Source organism: Lycium barbarum, chromosome 8 (genome assembly GCF_019175385.1).
Source record: "Lycium barbarum isolate Lr01 chromosome 8, ASM1917538v2, whole genome shotgun sequence".
NCBI classification, from domain to species: domain Eukaryota; kingdom Viridiplantae; phylum Streptophyta; class Magnoliopsida; order Solanales; family Solanaceae; genus Lycium; species Lycium barbarum.
Window position 1 is genome coordinate 123,286,340 of NC_083344.1, and position 18,051 is coordinate 123,304,390.

An 18,051-nucleotide genomic window follows, 5' to 3' on the forward strand; every position below is an offset into this window, starting at 1 on the left:
TATGAGGGAGAAAGACTTTCACTATTTACCTTCTATACCTCTTTATGAATGTGTATGCATGAGATATACCTAAATATACGCAAATAACTTGTTGATTTGCTTTGAGGTACATTTACATGCTTTAACTTCACTCGTTGATTATGTACTAATCCTTTTTCTTTCATTTTTTTATGCATGATCATCTCGCATACGAATCCGAGGGACTCGTTTTCTTTCGTATTTGGCGTTGGGCTAAAAGCCCAACATGATTCCATTCTCTATCCAGCCCGCCCATAGCAACAACAACAACACAAAAAAGAAAAAAAGAAGCCTTTCTGGGCCGAAGCCCAATAGTAAACAGAGTGCAGCAATTTCCAAAATGGGTTGAACCCATTTAATCATCTTTGCTCCTTTATTTTGTGCCTTTGACTTGTATTGTTTGATTAACATTTTTTCTTATTTTGTCTTTCCTTAGCTTAGATGAATTGTAAGAAATTAGTAGGGATAATTTTAGAAGTGATGGGTAGTAATTTAAGGAAAACCAATGATTAATTCCATAAATTTCACCTTCCTTGATTTTCATTGTTAAAACTACTATAGTATCTATACTGTTATTTTAATTGATTTTCAAAAATACATGACTACATATTTGAGTTAAAAGAATCAAGATTCATCCTTACTACTTTAAAATTTAAAACATTACATATTTGACACTGCTAACTCGTTTAAGGAATAAAAAGGGTAAATTAACTCGATGAATGACTCTTTCAATTTAGTTTCCTTCCAACACTTAAGAAAATACATATTTGTCTAGAATAAATCTTTAAAACTCTTATCAAATAACTCTTTTAAATTTTAGTCATTTCCTCCACATATAAACATTACATGTCCCACTTCTTTGGTTTATTTCTAACAAAGCTCTTTTGTACACTTACCATTTTGTACAAGTATTATTTTAAACAACGCTATATACTTTCGTCTTAAAACCTTAACAACATTTATAAGTCGTATTTCAAAATAGCATTAAAAGTACTCTTTTATACAAATTATTATCTTCTACAAATCCTATTTTAAACAGCATTCTTATCTGTAATTTTAGCTATATTTACAAAACTACTTTCTTTTTCTAGAATACTATATTTACACTTAGCCTAATTAAATTTTAGTCCGGTCGGTTAACCATTGTTAATGGGTCTTAAAGGATGCCTAATACCTTCCCTTTAGACTAATTGAATCCTTACCTAGAATCTTAAGTTTCGCAGATCTTAAACAGAGTTAACTTTAAACATGACTTTAATAAACTTTAGGTGTCCTAATTCACCGTAAATAATTAGGTGGCGACTCCTTAAATAAAACAAACAAAAACAGGAATCTCCAATACGTCATACTTCTACTTTAATCTCCGGGTTAAAATGGGGTGTGACAATCTTTTCTTATTCTTGTTGAGTAATCTCTGTTCTGTTTATGACTTCAGTTAGAATCCTTTAGACCATTAGTATGCTCCAAGATTGCATGTTTGAATTCTTGGAATGGGTTGACAGGAGTAGTAAACAGCTGGTTGTTTATTGAGCCAAACCTTTTCTAGTCCTATTTCTTCAATACTTTAAGTTCAAGTTAGAGGATCAAATATTTCAAGAACACTCAAATCCTTCTCCCTGTCTTTGGTTAAGTAGTTGTCTCATTAGCATCCCTTACACTCTTATTTTTTTGTTGATTATATGAATGGTTCTTGCTTAGTTCAATTTCACTTCAGTAACTCGTTTGGTCTGAGTATATATTTTTGTTGAAATGGTCAGCCAGTTTCATATCCTATTTAAGTCAGTCCGTTAGATTTTTTGTGGAGTATTTCAGCTTGTCAACAGTATTCCTCCATTATAATAGTAGTTTGGATTAAGTAACATTTCTCTGTATCAATTTGAGTATTAGCAACCACTCAGTTGTTTCAGAACAGCAGCTGACTAAAATATCTATTGTTTCAGTTGTATCAAAAATGAATCTCTGTTCACTTTCAAGCAAACTGCAATTAGTTACTATCATGTAATGTTGAGTATCCCTTCTTTGGCAAACTGGTTGGTAAATTCATTTATGACACTTTATTTGAAATGATGGTTTCTCCTAAGAACAATAGCATGAGCATGTGTTATAGGTAAAATTCTATGTGTTACCCGTACCTAAATAAAAGTCTATACTTGAATATACATATGGTATACTTAGGTATATCCGGCACTTTGTATGCTTTTTGTATGCCTTTGGTGTCTCTCTAAATGACAATGAGGTGCTAAGTAGGATTAGGATTCATCTCTGAATTTAAATATTGATTCGTGTTAAAAAGAAATTAGATAGGCAGATAGTATACTAATATACACCAGTCATGGCAGTCCCGTGTGTTTGTAATGTAGCATATCGTCTAAGTAAGCCCGCAATTGTAAGACCCTTGCCCTTTGAGTGTTTCGATTAAGGCTTATCTCTTTCCATGTTATGTTATTGGGTTTGGTTTTATCCATTGACCATTTAAATCCATTGGCTGCCGCTATTTACATGAGTTTCTTTATCTAAGTTTCCGCTGTTACTTTTCCTTTATTGCATATTTGAAGTATAGGTCTTATAAATCCCCATTGTACTAATCCTTTTTATTTTATTTTTGCATGACTATCGCATACGAGTCCAAGCGACTCGTCATCTCCTTCCGCGTTCGGCGTTGGGCTAAAAGCCCAACAAAATCCTCCTCTCGTATCCGATCAGCCCAATCCGCAGCCAAACAAGAAAAATAAAATCTGGGCCGAAGCCCAACAGTAGCGGACAGCAGCCTTCCTAAATGGGCTGAGCCCATTTACATTACATCTACTCTATTTTATTTTGTGCGCATTTAATGTGTGTTGTATGGCTAACAGTTTTGTTTGTTAATTTAGATAAACCTAGTGACATTAAGGGTTTTAGTTTAGTAAAGGGTAGTTAATTCCACAAACTATATTCACTTCTATTTATGTTCCAAACTATTTATAGTATCCATAACATTTATTTGAATGACTGATTTTTCAAATTAGCACGACCACATCGAGCTAAAAGAATCAAGATTTACTCTTTTTATCTTAGAACACTTGAAATACATATTTGTTAAAACATTAATATTAATCTTGCAATAACTTTACAAATACATTTTAATTTGCTAGTTGGCGTAATTCATATTCCGAATACATATGAACATTACTCATTCCGTTTCTTTTGGTTTATTTATAACTAAACTCTTTTTATTCAATCACTACTTTTCTACAAGTTTTACTTTAAACAACATTTTACTTCTATCTATAACTTTAGCAATACTTTCAAGATATTTTCTTAAATATTTAAAAATACTATATTTACACTTAAGTCTAACTAATCATAAGTCCGGTTGGTTAACCATTGTTAATGGGTCTTAAAGGGTGCCTAATACCTTCCCTTTAGACTAATTGAACCCTTATCTAGAATTTTAAGTTTCGCAGACCTTAAACAGAGCTAACTTTAAAAATAACTTTAATAAACTTTAGGTGTCCTAATTCACCATAAATAATTAGGTGGCGACTCCTTAAAACAAACAAAAAATAGGAATCACCAATATGTTGTACTTCTACTTTAATCCCGGTTAAAATGGGGTATAACAAGACCCACACTTATTATATGTAGTTAAAAGTTAAATTAATAGATTACTACAAAATAGTTACAGATAATTTTTTGTAATAAATGGAGAAGCGTTAATCGAAATTGTGATAAGGTTGTATCTGGCCTACTGATTTTAGGTTAGATTACACTATTCATATTAAAGAAATTACATTGTTATTGTGAATGTAACTTATATACGTACGATTTCACACCCATTGACTGGGAGTAAACCATTGGCGTTGATTATAGTCTTGAACTACAGTTGTCTTGTACTGTTTTTACCGTCACATCACATGGCCATTATTTTGTTAGACTTTTCTTTTAGTCTTATTTTTTTCATGGTTCGGACTAACTCACCTAATTAACAAAAATGGTACCTTACGTTTAGAGGTAGATTCAACGCAGCCCTTTAAATATAATCTTTATTTATTTTGGCCTTTTAAGTTTGTCAAAAGTTAATACTTTTAGTATGTGTTAAATAATTTAATAAACAAAATTTGTTAGATATAACAGAAACTATGAAGAAAAAAAAAGATTTAGTTGGCATTCACATTTGAATTGAGGTGCAATTTTGGTATTATTTGCTATTTCTTATCTACTTTTTAAAGTTTAGTGTAACTTCTACTATTTTTGGCCAATCTATTTTTGTTGTCCAATGAAGGTTTTGTTGTGTTGCGAGTTTTTGGGATTTAGATGAAACATTTCGAGTGTTTGGCTAAAAGCGAGTACATTAGGTGACAAGTTTCTGCCATTTTCTCTTGAAAAGATAGATTGGGGGATATTTATCACTGGGTAATAATGTCATGCATGATTGATTTAGTCAAAGTAACACCTCTATATAAATCCCACACGTTCCAAAAACACATTTCTTTACCAGCATAAACACATCATCCCATAAAAATGGAAGAACAAAAATCCTTAGAGGCCATAATCATGTCATCTCTTTCTACCTTAACCCCTCTTCAACTATCAAAACTCACCCACCACTTCTCCTCCCTCTACCACCGGTACCACCACCGTATTTTATCTCTCCTCTCTTCTCCCACCCTCTTCTCCCTTACCCTCCACCACCTCAACTCCCTTTCTCTTCACCATAAATCCCTCCTCATCGGCCGCCACCTCTTGTCAAAACTCGCGATTTTGACGTACTTCATGCAGAAAAACACAATCCTACCGCCACGTTCCACCACCTCCATGAATCTTCGGGACGTGGATGCAGTTCTCCTACTACTCCTCCTATGCAACTTGCGCCAACACGAACCAGGGGCGCTGGAAGCGCCTCCATCGTGTTGGCGCTATATCCTTCGTGACTATATGGCTAAGGACATTTTGAAACTATCTAACATTGAAGGTTCTAGTAGTGAAGTGATACTCAAGTTCATTGAGCTAGTTGCAAGGTGCAAGGATTTTGCCAATGCCATGGCCTATGATGGTGGTGACCAGGGGTACAGCTACGGGTAAGAACATCTCCTTATATATATAAGGTTTAAGTTTTATGCTTTGACAGTTTAAAAGATACATAATACAATTAAGTTACTTATAAAGTAATTACATGTACAATTTTATAAAAGAACATTAGTAATTGGTAATTAATCTAGTACTATAGCAACTAGAATATATACTAAACTTGTTATATAACTATATAAGTTAAGTTGATAATGTAAAAATTATTTATTGTCACATGTAAAATGTTGAACCCCTCGACATAAAAAGAATCTTACCCCTCGACATAAAAAGAATCTTTGAGTCCCACGTTCGAAACCAAATGTGATATTTTTATTCATATTTTTCATTTTTTATTAGAATTTTTGACTCTGTCACTTAACAGTGAAGGAAAAGAAGGGAAGAAATTGGCAGCATCCGTGGCGGTGGTGGTGGCACTACCGTCAGTGGAAGCAAGTGACGGCGAAAATGAGTGTGTTGTATGCAAAGAAGACATGAAATTAGGCAGAGATATTTGCAAATTACCATGTGACCATCTTTTTCATTGGAAATGTATATTGCCTTGGTTGAAGAAGACCAACACTTGTCCATGTTGCCGGTTTCAGTTGCCGTCCGATGATGTTTTCGCCGAGATCCAACGGTTGTGGGACGTTCTGGCTAAGATGAGTGGTGCCACGTAGATAGTTAACTGCAGCCAGAAAATTAAATTAGTGGATTAAATTCTAGCAGCAATCATTTTCAGCCTAGCTAATCTATCCAAAAAATATCTGTACAGAGACACAGCTAATAGTTCCAAGTGGCGGGCTAATGCATCAATCATGAGTTATGGGACCCACCGGACGAATTAGAGCACAACAAGTTAATCCGAATTCTCAATAGCTGAAAAATTATAATGTACATATAAAGTTAAAGTTCTATTTTTATGTAATTTTAATATTGTTAAATATCTTAAATTCTCACTGTATGTACTTTAGTGACGATTTCAGAATGTATAAACTTCAAATCTATGGAAGTTAATAAAATAATTGGCTCTATTTGAACTTGTGTTAAAGTAATGGACATTGAGCTTAATTCGATCAGGCTTGCTCATGAGGTGAGTATTATAAAGACCACATAAAATGTCTAAATTCCTTTCTCATTGCCAATGTGAAATCCTTCACACCCCTCCTCAAGCCAAAGCTTGACATCTGGAGATAGAACAATTTATTACGGAGGCCAAAATCGATGAATCATAAATTGAAATGGACCTAACTCCAATATCATACTATTAAAGTAATGGATCTTGGCCTTGGACTGTCCCAAGACCATATAGAGTCCCAAATCACCTAAAATTCTTTTATTTCGAACTGTCCAGTCTATTTATTATTTCTGGTAAAAGTTTATGTATTTTTATCTTTATGTATAGTTGTCCGTTGGACTCAATACATACTCGTCAGCTTGAAACTGTTAGCCTTTAAAATGATACGGAAAGGTCTTTTGGTCACACCAATTTGGCCACAATGGCCCAAATGAGATAAATTCATATGACTATTTAGGTCAAATTTAATAATTTATGCTTACTTAATGTCATTTCTATTTTTTTTCTTAAAATTTATCTTAATTTAAAATTGTATAATAAAGGTTATGGTGATTTTTACATAAGTATGGCTAAATTTGGATCAAATTGGTGTGGCAATTTAGTAACTCCCAAAATGATATGGTGGCATCTACTTTAATTTAAGATGAAAGGAGTCATTAATAACGTTGAATATAATGAATGGATCGACATTTGGAAAATGTATAGAGGCACTGGGATTCACTCGTTGATATTTTGGAAAATGTATAGAGGCACTGGGTTTCACTCGTTCTTGATAGCGTACGCACCAATGTGGTATTCTTCTTGACTATTTTTCTTTGTGGCTGTCTGGCTGAGGTTACGTGTTTAGATATATGCCGTACAGGTAATATATGGATGTGAAAATGCCCATATCTAATATTTTCATTGTTTCAGTTTATGTGATGATACTAGATTAGGCATAAAATTTTGAAAAAAAGAGAGTATTTTTGAAATTTATAATCTAAAATAAGTCATAGATATTTATATGAATAATAAATCATCTCATTAGTGATAAAATTAAAAGGTCAAATTAAATTATTTTTATGTGTGTATGTTGGGGGGGGGGGGGGGGGGGGAGTAGATTAAAGAAACGGAAAAGGGTCAAAATTACCCCTGAACTTTGAAAAATAGTTCATCCATACCCTTCGTTATACTTTAGGGTCAATTATACCCTTACAGTTATACTATGGGGTCAATTATACCCTTATGTCTAACGGCTGCCATGTGGCATCATCTCAGCCCTTCAAAATTATTTTACCCTCAAATAATTTTTTACCCACTAAAATAACTCAAAACGACCCGAATTTTTTTTTTCCAGCAAAAATAATACGGAATTATTTTTCCAGAAAAAATATAAAAATAATTCCGTATTATTTTTGCTGGAAAAAAAAAATTCGGATCGTTTTGAGTTATTTTAGTGGGTAAAACATTATTTGAGGGTAAAATAATTTTGAAGGGCTGAGATGATGCCACGTGGCAGCCGTTAGATATAAGGGTATAATTGACCCCATAGTATAACGGTAAGGGTATAATTGGCCCTAAAGTATAACGAAGGGTATGGATGAACTATTTTTTAAAGTTCAGGGGTAATTTTGGCCCTTTTCCGTTAAAGAAAATATGCCACATAACATAAGGTAGAGGGAGTAATACTTTAACAAAAGTGAATTGAGATAAGATGTACTAGTGATTACTACATACCGAGCGGCAGAGCTAGAATAGCAGCTAAGGTTAGATAGAACTTAATAAATTTGATCAAAATTTTGTATTTGTGTTAAGAAATTCATTTCATATTTATAAATAAGTAATTCAGAACCTAGAAGATTGCATTTTTTAAAATTTAGAACCCATAACTAAAAAATTTGGATCCACCTTTAAAAATATATATAAGTGTCTATATTAATTAAGTAAGGTTATTCAAATTTACATCTGAGTATAAGAAACTTTACATTGTCAATATATAAAACTTAAATAAGTTAGAAATAATTATAAGGTGGGAAGTTAAAGTCTTCATTCAACTTCTATGCGATATATAATCAGCTGTAACTATAAACCAAGTTGACGAAATTTTAATCGTTTGAATTTGAGCAAATTAGCTACATCTTTAACTAAGGAGAAAATCTAGGAGATTGTTGAGAAAATGGTCCTATTTTGCTAAAACCATAACTAAATTCATTTTTACCAAAGGAATAGATCAAAAAAAGTAATCTGGGTTTCATTGACTCCCTTAGTTCTAAATTGTATTTTCCTAAGTTTAGAAAAACATTACAAAACCTCCTTGTCATTAAGTTTCTTAACAATGATGATATTTGAAGATATCACTATATTTCTCAACCTACAAAGAGGAAGTCACATGGATTTAGGAAGGGCATTTTGTATTGGGATTCTTTCGTTTATGTCCCTTTGGTCAAACTTAATTACCGGTCATTGCCCAATTATACAAAACCTACACACAGATATGTATATTATACGTATATTATATGTATAGTATATGTATATTTAAGTATAGATTTTATAAACCTATTTGTTTGCTATTTTATAACTTAGATCACCCAAAGCCGATTAGCATAACTTTTGGACAAAGATGACATACACAAATTGAGAATTGGTCCTAATTTTTGAAAGAAAAAAAGATTATTAACCTTTTGGAGGTGATTTACCCATCAGATTTTTAAGATGCAAATTCCAGATTATACTTTTCGGATATTTATAACTAAAACTTTGACATCCCTAATTATAGCTTTAAAAATATCAAAACTAAGTCAGAATTAGATCAAATGAATTCTAGTCTGAATATTGTTGATTTCAATTTGTGACACAGGTAGTGCAGGAAACAAATGTTGAATATGGTAGCTTTATTTCTATAAACATAACAAGAAGTTTTCTTTATCCTGATACTAAATTTCATTCCACAAAAAAAAAAAAAAAAAAAACTCACGTCCAATGCATCATATGGTGCTAATCAAACATTTTTTACATGAGTTTGAACTTAGAATATTCTTTTAATTTTTGAAATAAAATTTGCAAATCTAGAAATAACTTGCAATAACTGTATAAAGGATTGTTCAAATATAACAGGTGAATTATTAGATAAATTAGGGTTGCAAATTTTGATTTTTCTTTCATCACTTCGCTTTGTTCATAATATGAAAGAATATAACATGTGAGTAATTTTATAGTTGCAACTTACTCCATGTGAAAGCCGCTAGTACAATGGACATTTCTAGTATGAAAAACAAAGAGATAAGGAGGAGAAAATCAAATCAATAAGATATCATAAAGGAAAAACTGATAAAGTGAAATCGAAAGCCCTGTTTAGTTTGATTTGGTTTTATATTAGCAAACTAACATAGAACATAGATGATCAATTTTTTTTAAGGAAAAAGCGACTCAAACTGAGATCATGAAACCTTTACTGAAAATCAGAAAATTTCACTGTATTTCTCATTTTTAGCCACTATTTAAATTTTGTCCGCTTTCTAAAAAATTTATATAAAAGTAGGCGTGTAAATTTCACAAATGGTCACTTAACTATCACATTTTTTCACAAAAACCACTTAACTGTCGTTTCTAACACAAATTAAAAGTCACTTAACTTTGAGTATACTAACACAAAAGTCACTAATCCATTTTCCGATTTCACTAAACCACTTTACAGAGAATAACTCTTTTTGTACTCTTTTTTTATTTAAAAAAAAAATACTCCCTCTGTTCCAATTTAAATGTTTTAATTTGACTAGGCACGGAGTTAAAAAATAAGGAGAGACTTTTGAATCTTGTGATCCTAAATTAAAGATTAAAGATGAGTATAATGTATTAAAATGTCCTTTAAATATTGTGATTATAAACTTGCAATGTAGGATATTTGAATTGTTAACTTATTAAATATAGAAAGAAACACTATTTTTGAGACAGAGCAAAAAAAAAAGTAAAACACTTAAATTAGAATGGAGAAAATAATTAAAAAGATTCGACCCGACCCGAAACTCATATGAACCCATATAAGAAAAATAAAATATTAAAAGAAATGTAAGTCCACGCTTCCCCCAAGATACATATACTTGACGCTAGAGACAAGGCTATAATAACTATGCTAGGCATGATCGAGAACAAGCTATGGAAAGGTTGATCAAAACGAAGAAAAAAAATTTAGTTACCTAATATTATTTCAAACCCAACGTGTATTTAATGACAGAGAAAAGGGAATCATATGAAAAGTTATTTACTTTCTTTCATATGGGTTTTGGGTCCGGTCGGGTTGAATTTTTTTAATTAATTTTTTATTTACTAATTTTTTTTATAAAAAAGAGTTATTTATCGTAAAGTGGTTTAGTGACATCGAAAAGTGATTTAGTGACTTTTGTGTTAGTATATTCAAAGATAAATGACTTTTGTATGAAAAACGATAACTAAGTGATTTTTGTGAAAAAATGTGATAGGTAAGTCACCATTTGTGAAATTTACCCAAAAGTAGGCATAGGGGCAAACTATTACTTTTATCTCCACACTATTCTTCCTCCTCCTCCTTCCTCTTTTTCTTCTTAGAGCTTGTTTGGCCTAATAGTTTTGAGGCCAAAAGCGATTTTTTTTTTTTTGTTAAGAAAAAATCACTTTCTTTTGGATACTTGAAGTGTTGGCCAATTAATAAAACTATTTTTAAGTAGAAGCAGAAGCAGTTTTTCTGCGGGTGGGGAGAAGCAGAAAATTTATGCTTCTTGAAAAAAGCAGAAGCAGAAATTAATTTTGTTCAAGACAAAAATATCCCTATCATAAACGCATATTTATCAAGTATATCCCTCATTAATCCATTAGGGATAAAATCATTGAGAATCTTTGTGATGTATGAAAGATTCTACTTATTGTTATGTTGAATTTTAATTTGTGGAATGATTTTGAATTTTATTTTGGTTGTAGTTTTTTAGTACATTTTTAATTCATCTTGTTGACATTATATCAATATTTAATATTTTATTTATTTATTTATGTATTATATTAATTAAAAAATTCACATGTACTTTTAAATTTTAATTAGTTAAAAGTAAAAAATTAATTAAAGTTTTTCATAATAGCTATTTAAAATAATTTCTCGGCAAAATAATCTTGATGCTAAACATTTATTGATACTTGTCTTTTTCATAATTTGGCACTGAAAAGCATTTTTTAAAAAAGATTACCCAAACACAATCTTACTTATTAAAAGCAGTCAAAAACACTTTTCAAATAAATTAGCCAAACACAAATTGCTTCTCTAAAAAGTACTTTTTGAAAACTACTTTAAAAAAAAAAAAAAAAACACTCTCAACATAAGCAGTTTTTACCTGCTAGGCCAAACAGGCCCTTACTAATGTGGACTTTTGTTCTTTTTCAATGATTTTTATTATAAGATGGATTGCATAAAAGTCTGAAGAAAGAAAAAAGATTGCAAAAAACTTCGAATATTTGATCCACAAGATTAAACCGAAGCAAAAAGAAAGAAACAAATTCAATGAAGCTTGCGAAACAGAGATATGTTGATCAATTAATAACTTAAGTATTTCCTTTGACTGATCATTTCATTGTGTGTAACCATGTGCTGCACGCCTGCACCCAGCGGCGCTGGATCCATATTTCAGTGATTTAAGACTTATAATAAAGTTCACATAAATTAACATCAAACTTGATCGTGTACATAAATACTTCAATATATGTGCATTTTAGATACTTTAATAAAAAAGAACTTATGCATAGATATGAATATGTGAATAACATATTGCAAGATTGTTCATCTTCAAAACTTATAAACAATTTAACAACAATATTAGTACAATGAAAATAATACTAATTTAGCATATTTAGCAAAATTCGTGAGCAATTGAACAAAGCGCATATAAGATTTTCCATCCGTTAAAACTTATAAACAATTTAACAAAATAGATAAAAGAAGATATATAGTACTAAATTGTGACCACTCGAGAAAATTCTTGAACAAAATTAAACAGTGTATTTTTTCAATTCTTCCAATTGTTGGCGCCAAGGCTAATTTTGCAAAACCTTCTCAAAGATAAACAAAATAAAATATTGTCTTCAAATAATCCTATTTGTGCAAATACATTCTTTTGGCACATATACAATTATGGGATTTGAAGTAGGCGAGTCGAAAGAGTATGTTTCAGTATTAATCCCTAAATATAGCACAAAAAATCATTTCATCTATCATATCAATCGAGTCGATCCGATTCTTTCTTATCTATAGATCACATAAGAGAGAACTTATGACCTCGCGGATCGAGAGGAATTCAAACCCCAAGTATTTATTTTAGAAATACTTCTAGACTGACTTTTCCAGCCGCTCAGACATCCATTGCCTTCATACCTCGCTCGCCCTTCCATCCGCGCTGGCTGATAGAGGCCTACACATCTATGTGATTCACTATACTTGCGTTAAATTTTCCAAACTAATTTACATAATATTAAAGACTTTTTTACTACTCTCTATCTTTCAATTTATGTGATGATATTTTTTTATTTTTATTTTAAATTGACATATTTTTTTAAAATAATTTAATTTTAAATTTTTATTTATCCTTAATAAAATGATTTATAACCACACAAAGATTTATAATTTATTTTAGTTTAAATTTCTTTTTAAATGTTCTAACCCTGTGACCAATTAAATATCATCATATAATTTGTGACGGAGGAAGTATTTAACTAGTAGTTGAGAAAAGATATAAAATTGGTTAGTACAGTACTAGAGTGGTACTTGAAGGTTGGTAGGGGCTGGGTGTTTGTCCTCTTCCTGTCAGAGACGTGTCAGTTTCCGTGCCTAAAAGGCAAAAACAACACACGAGTAATGACTGAACACACTGCGGTTTGGACGGTTGAACTAGAGACAAATGCCTGGCAAAATCACGTGACTATACTCAACTCTATCACCACTTCAAATTTAAGGCGTTTGGACATGCGGTTTGAAATTATGAGATACAACCACCATTTGAATATGTGATTTTATCTTATAATTTCGTGTCATGAGATGAAATCTCAAATCATCCAAAAAGGTATGATTTGAAATTTCAAACCATGTTCAAACGGCATACAAGGAAACAGGTGATCATTTCACTAACTCCTAAGTTTAAAATTAGAAAATAGATAACTCAATCTTAGATCAATAAAAAATGATTGGATACAACTCTATTAGCTAGAGGTTCGGCTTGGTCTAGCTCCTTTCCTGTACAATTTCAAAGAGCAATTTAGAATTTCGAGAATATTTCGGACAAGGAATTTTGAGGCAAGGCAAAACTGATAAGCTCACCTAAATATCGTAGTTGAGAGGTACTGGAGTATATAAAATTTTGTTGAATGTAAATGGATCTTAATCTTAAACAAAAAATATATCCACAATTTATATTGCACATTGAAAAAGATAGGTAGCTATAGAAAAATCAACTTAAACAACCGCGCACCAAATCGCTTAAACTAAAATAGCCGATAGTCCATGTCGTATTAGTGTATGATCGTATATAATCAGTATATACCGTCTGTGAAAAGTAAAGAATTTTGTGCAAAGATCCAGATAAACGCACTTTATCAGTTCTCACAGAAAACAATTTAGATGGTTAGAAATTTTTGCAAAATATATGACTCTTCATTTTTGTGAACTGGAACTTATTACTAGCATACCTATATTATAATGAGAACTTAATTAAGGTGTACTGACAGTAGGACAGCTGCAACTTTGAAGTGAAGTAACAGAAAGGCCATTTATGGTGTGGGACTAGTTCGACCTCCGTCTCTTGTAGGGATCTAAATAATACTGGACATTAATTTAAACAGCATACATACCTACTTTCTTTTCCGCATAAAATAAAAGGATTCTGCAAAATCCACACTCCTAAAGTAGTTCAAAAACATTCAAATTCTTCTTCTACTTTCCTCACTGTTTCTCAATTACCTTAGCACTGTTCTTTGACCATCTTTAAGTACCAGTGTACTACTGATTGAGGGGTGAGTCCCCTGATTTAAGGGCATCAACACTATAAAGAATTACTCTCTTTCTTTAACTAACAGGGACCAAAGACTAAGAGAAAAGGTAGAAGATGATAGCTCAAGAAAATGTAGATGGAAAATGGAGGTATTTTCTTTGATCTCCATCATCCCTAGCCACCGCGGAACTAGAGTTTTAGTTACGTGTTCGGCAGAATCAAGTAACTGTAGTCAAAACTTTGTATTTGCGTATATATAATCTATTCAAAACTCATTAATTTGCCTTTTCATAACCCATAAACTCAAAATTTTAGATTAGCCTCAGATGCCACCAGGTAGGGGCTGAGTTATAGTTTTAGTTACGGTTCAGTAGAATCAAGTAACTTCAGTCAAAAATATGTATTTGTGTATATATTATTAATTTATTCAGAACCCAATAAATTATTTTTTTCAGAATGCATGAACTCAAAATAAATTTTGGATCCGCCTTTGCTAGCACTAGTGTTTGTCTAAATTTGCTTACTTGTTCTGTTTTCTTGACACATTTTATGACATGGATGCTTTTCTTTTTTCCCTTTTCAGTGAGAAGAAAATGGAAAAAGAAGATGGTTTGAGGACAGTGGAGTGTCTAAGAGGAAGATTAATTGCAGAGAGAGCAGCTTCAAGAAAAGCAAAAGAGGATGCAGAATTTATGGGAAACAAGGTTTTGTTTTTGTCTACTTATTTCTTAGTGAAGTTGCTATGGACATTTGTGCAGTAACTCTACTGTTTACTTATGATTAGATTGATTTAGTTATAAGTTAAGTGTTCGGATCCTTAAAAAAATGTTGTCCTACCCGTGTCTATCCTCCGAAAATGCATAGCTTTGGATGATTCGATACACACCCACTATACCTCCTCCAAGGCAAAAAGAAGGTCAACCTCACCTCAGTTTTATCACACATATCAAAGCGTCAAAACTAGCTTTCAAGCTAACCAACCACGGAGTTAACAACCAACAAGAGAAACGAGTTTTCATTTACGGATAACTAGGCATTTTTTTTGTGGGGGCTTTGAAGCGGGGTGTGTTGATGATCCATAAGCCCGCACTATTCACTCCTTTTTTTCTTTTGAAAGTTGTCGAAAGTCATGTACTTATGGAGTATTTATTTACTGTTCTGTACTAAATTCCTTTTGTAATTGCGGGATGGACAGATGTTACAGATAATGAATCAATTTTTTTTATATCTTTCACTTTATGTTTGTTAGTGTTGTCTGCCTATAATGATTTTACTATAGGTTATAAGAGATAAAGTGAATTGTTTTGTTTTCCATTTTGGAATAATTAAAGTTCCCAGCTTCTTTCCACTAGTAAGTAATCTATCTTTGAAATTACAGCTGATTGAGCTGGAGACAAAGTTGAGAGAAGAGACCAGATCAAGAAACAAAGCTGAGAAGAAGCTGAAATATTTTATGAAGAAGCTCGAATCCATGAACATATCTTATGTTTCAGATGAATCAGAATATTCAAGCTTGTTGGATAAAAGTGAAATCTCATCTGTTACATCCACAACTGCTAGCAGCACCAAAAAGATCTGCGAAGGTGAAGAACAAAATTCCCAATTTAAAGGCTCTGTGGGCAGTGAGTTTCAAGATTCTATTGGGAGTAGAAAATGCAGCTCTGAAAACTATATCAACTTAGAGCAAAATGCTTTGCAAATGATTATTTTTAGCAAAGATGATGACAGTCATTCTAAGGGTGACCAACTTCTTGGAAAATCAAGTGAGATTGAATTTTCAAAATCAGATGGCAATAGGTATGTAAACTCTCAACATTGAAAATCTTAAACAAAAGAAACACCATTTTTATATTCGAAAAGGTTTAAATTTTCCCTTCATTCTATGTTATCCGGACTCTTCAAAAATGTCTACAGGTACATGTCGGATCCTTTAACAGTAGTGTATTTTTGGAGGATCCAACAAGCATGCTGTAATTTTTTTTGGAGTCCGAGCAACATAGCCTCCATCGTATTATCCAAACAAAAAGCTCCTAAAGGTCAAAAAATCCCTCCTCTCCACTAATGGCCGTCCGACTATTTCTAAATATAAAAATGTATAATTCGAATAATAGAGGGTATATTTGACTCAAATGAGAGGAAAGGATAATTGAGTTAGAGACACTTTATCCACCACCACGTCGGACGGCTGTTAGTAGAGAGGGGTATCTTTTGACCTTTAGGTAACATTGAGGGCTTTTTTGTTCGGATAGTATAAGAGAGGGAAAAATTGACCATTTCTACTTAGTTCTTCAATTTTGTACAATATTATATCACTAAAATTGGTCTAACTTTTAATCTGTTACTCAACTATTCTAGCTCAAAATCTTCTAGCCAAGAGGAAGGGAAAATTGGAGAAGATGAAAGGGATCTTCAAGAAGACAATGTCAATAACTCTTTGACATTATTTACTGTAGATTTGCCAAAACAAAAGGAAACTATTGATCCAATTGTTCTTGATACTACTGTAAGAGAAGTTCTTGATGCTCTGAGGCATGCTAAAGAGAAACTTCAGACTCAAATGGAGAGAGGACGCACTATTAAAGTTGGTTAACTTTGACCGTACCACGAGGCCAATCAGTATCTAGAGTTAGTGAGTTCAAACTGAACGTAATCTTATAATATGTGTATATATTTTAAACTTTTTTGCCATTATGTATACGTTTGGCAAAAGCAATGAGGTCAGCTCAACAAATTCATGAAAAGGGATGTTTCTGCAGACTTCTCTTGCCCAATTCTAGGTCTTAAAGATTGTATCTTAATAAAGATAAGCATTGAGATGGACTATATATTGGAGATTTAAAATTTTGAATTGTTCTGTGCCTCTCAAATTTGGAACTTTGTGGTGATTTATATAACCTGATGATATTATGTAATGTTTAAGCAAACTGAGGTTGACCGCTGCCATGTCCCATGTGATATTCTTTCTTGTAATAAAGGACATAATTTGGTGATCACCTTTCTATCCCAATTGAAAGGTCAAGTTTCCAGTCCAACTGTTTAAGATATTAAAGTAATAATTTGTAATATTTGGTTGGTAAGTGAAAAATATTTATCTAAAGCACGTTGTATATGTTTAAAAAATAATTGCCCAGTCGGATAGTGTTTTGATGAAAATTAGTATTAATATTGATAATAACACAATTAAATGTTGGTTTGAGCAGCTGATATGAAATTAAAAGTTACGATAGCCGTAAGAAAAATGACTTTTTCGTGAAAAACATTTTCTTGAAAAATGACATTGTCATACCAAATACACCAAACATTTTGGCTTTCAAGTATGAAGAAAAAAGAAAATCAAGTGCAATGGCGTCTCAGTAAAATTGGTGACCTAAAACTAAACATTAATAGGACACTTTACATTTTCCAATAATAAATAAATAAATAAATAAATATATATATATATATATATATTTAAATTATTTTTTTATTTGACGTTTGTCTTTTTAATTTTTTTGATGGAAGTTATTCTATGATCAATTTTTTCTAATAATCTTTTCCAATTGGAAATATTTTTTAAGACATTATTAACCAAGGTAAGAATTTAACAATAAGCATTTAAAAATCAAGTCTTTTATTCTCATCTGTGTAAGTCATGGTGGATAGAGACATAGAGTCACTGATACTTGTTGCTGGTGGGAGGTAGTAGATATCTCGTGAAACTAGTCGAGGTGCGCGCAAGCTAACCCGAATACCACGGTTAGGGGTGCTCAAATGAGACCGAAAAACCGATCCGAACCGGTAAACCAAATCAAACCGACTTGATAAACCGAAAACCGGCTTGGTTTGACTTGATTGGTTTTAAATTTTAAAAAACCGATAACATTTGGTTTGGTTTGGTGCTAAACCAAAAAAACCCGAACCAAACCGATACATACATACATACATATATACATACAT

The 18,051-nt window shown here is 32.0% G+C and overlaps 2 protein-coding genes across 3 annotated transcripts; both read left to right on the forward strand.

Moving 5' to 3' along the window:
- The first annotated feature begins 4,415 nt into the window (after positions 1 to 4,415).
- LOC132605400 (E3 ubiquitin-protein ligase SGR9, amyloplastic-like) lies at positions 4,416 to 6,095 on the forward strand. Its single transcript, XM_060318559.1, has 2 exons — positions 4,416 to 5,075; positions 5,447 to 6,095. The coding sequence occupies exons 1-2, from the start codon at positions 4,519 to 4,521 to the stop codon at positions 5,739 to 5,741; spliced, it is 852 nt and encodes a 283-aa protein (XP_060174542.1). The 5' UTR covers positions 4,416 to 4,518; the 3' UTR covers positions 5,742 to 6,095.
- A 7,864-nt stretch (positions 6,096 to 13,959) lies between these two features.
- On the forward strand, positions 13,960 to 16,966 carry LOC132605401 (uncharacterized). Of its 2 annotated transcripts, none has more exons than XM_060318560.1 (4): positions 13,960 to 14,264; positions 14,699 to 14,819; positions 15,494 to 15,912; positions 16,471 to 16,966. In XM_060318560.1, the coding sequence occupies exons 1-4, from the start codon at positions 14,230 to 14,232 to the stop codon at positions 16,703 to 16,705; spliced, it is 810 nt and encodes a 269-aa protein (XP_060174543.1). In that variant the 5' UTR covers positions 13,960 to 14,229; the 3' UTR covers positions 16,706 to 16,966. The 2 variants fall into 2 exon arrangements, with proteins under 2 accessions (XP_060174543.1, XP_060174544.1); XM_060318561.1 differs by lacking the exon at positions 13,960 to 14,264 and adding an exon at positions 14,429 to 14,523.
- The last annotated feature ends 1,085 nt before the right edge of the window (positions 16,967 to 18,051 follow it).

Coding starts and splice junctions, on each gene's coding strand:
- LOC132605400 (XM_060318559.1), top strand. CDS start 4,519: ATGGAAGAACAAAAATCCTTAGAGGCCATAATCATGTCATCTCTTTCT. Junction 5,076..5,446: donor GACCAGGGGTACAGCTACGG/GTAAGAACATCT, acceptor GTCACTTAACAG/TGAAGGAAAAGAAGGGAAGA.
- LOC132605401 (XM_060318560.1), top strand. CDS start 14,230: ATGATAGCTCAAGAAAATGTAGATGGAAAATGGAG. Junction 14,820..15,493: donor CAGAATTTATGGGAAACAAG/GTTTTGTTTTTG, acceptor TTGAAATTACAG/CTGATTGAGCTGGAGACAAA. Junction 15,913..16,470: donor TCAAAATCAGATGGCAATAG/GTATGTAAACTC, acceptor CAACTATTCTAG/CTCAAAATCTTCTAGCCAAG.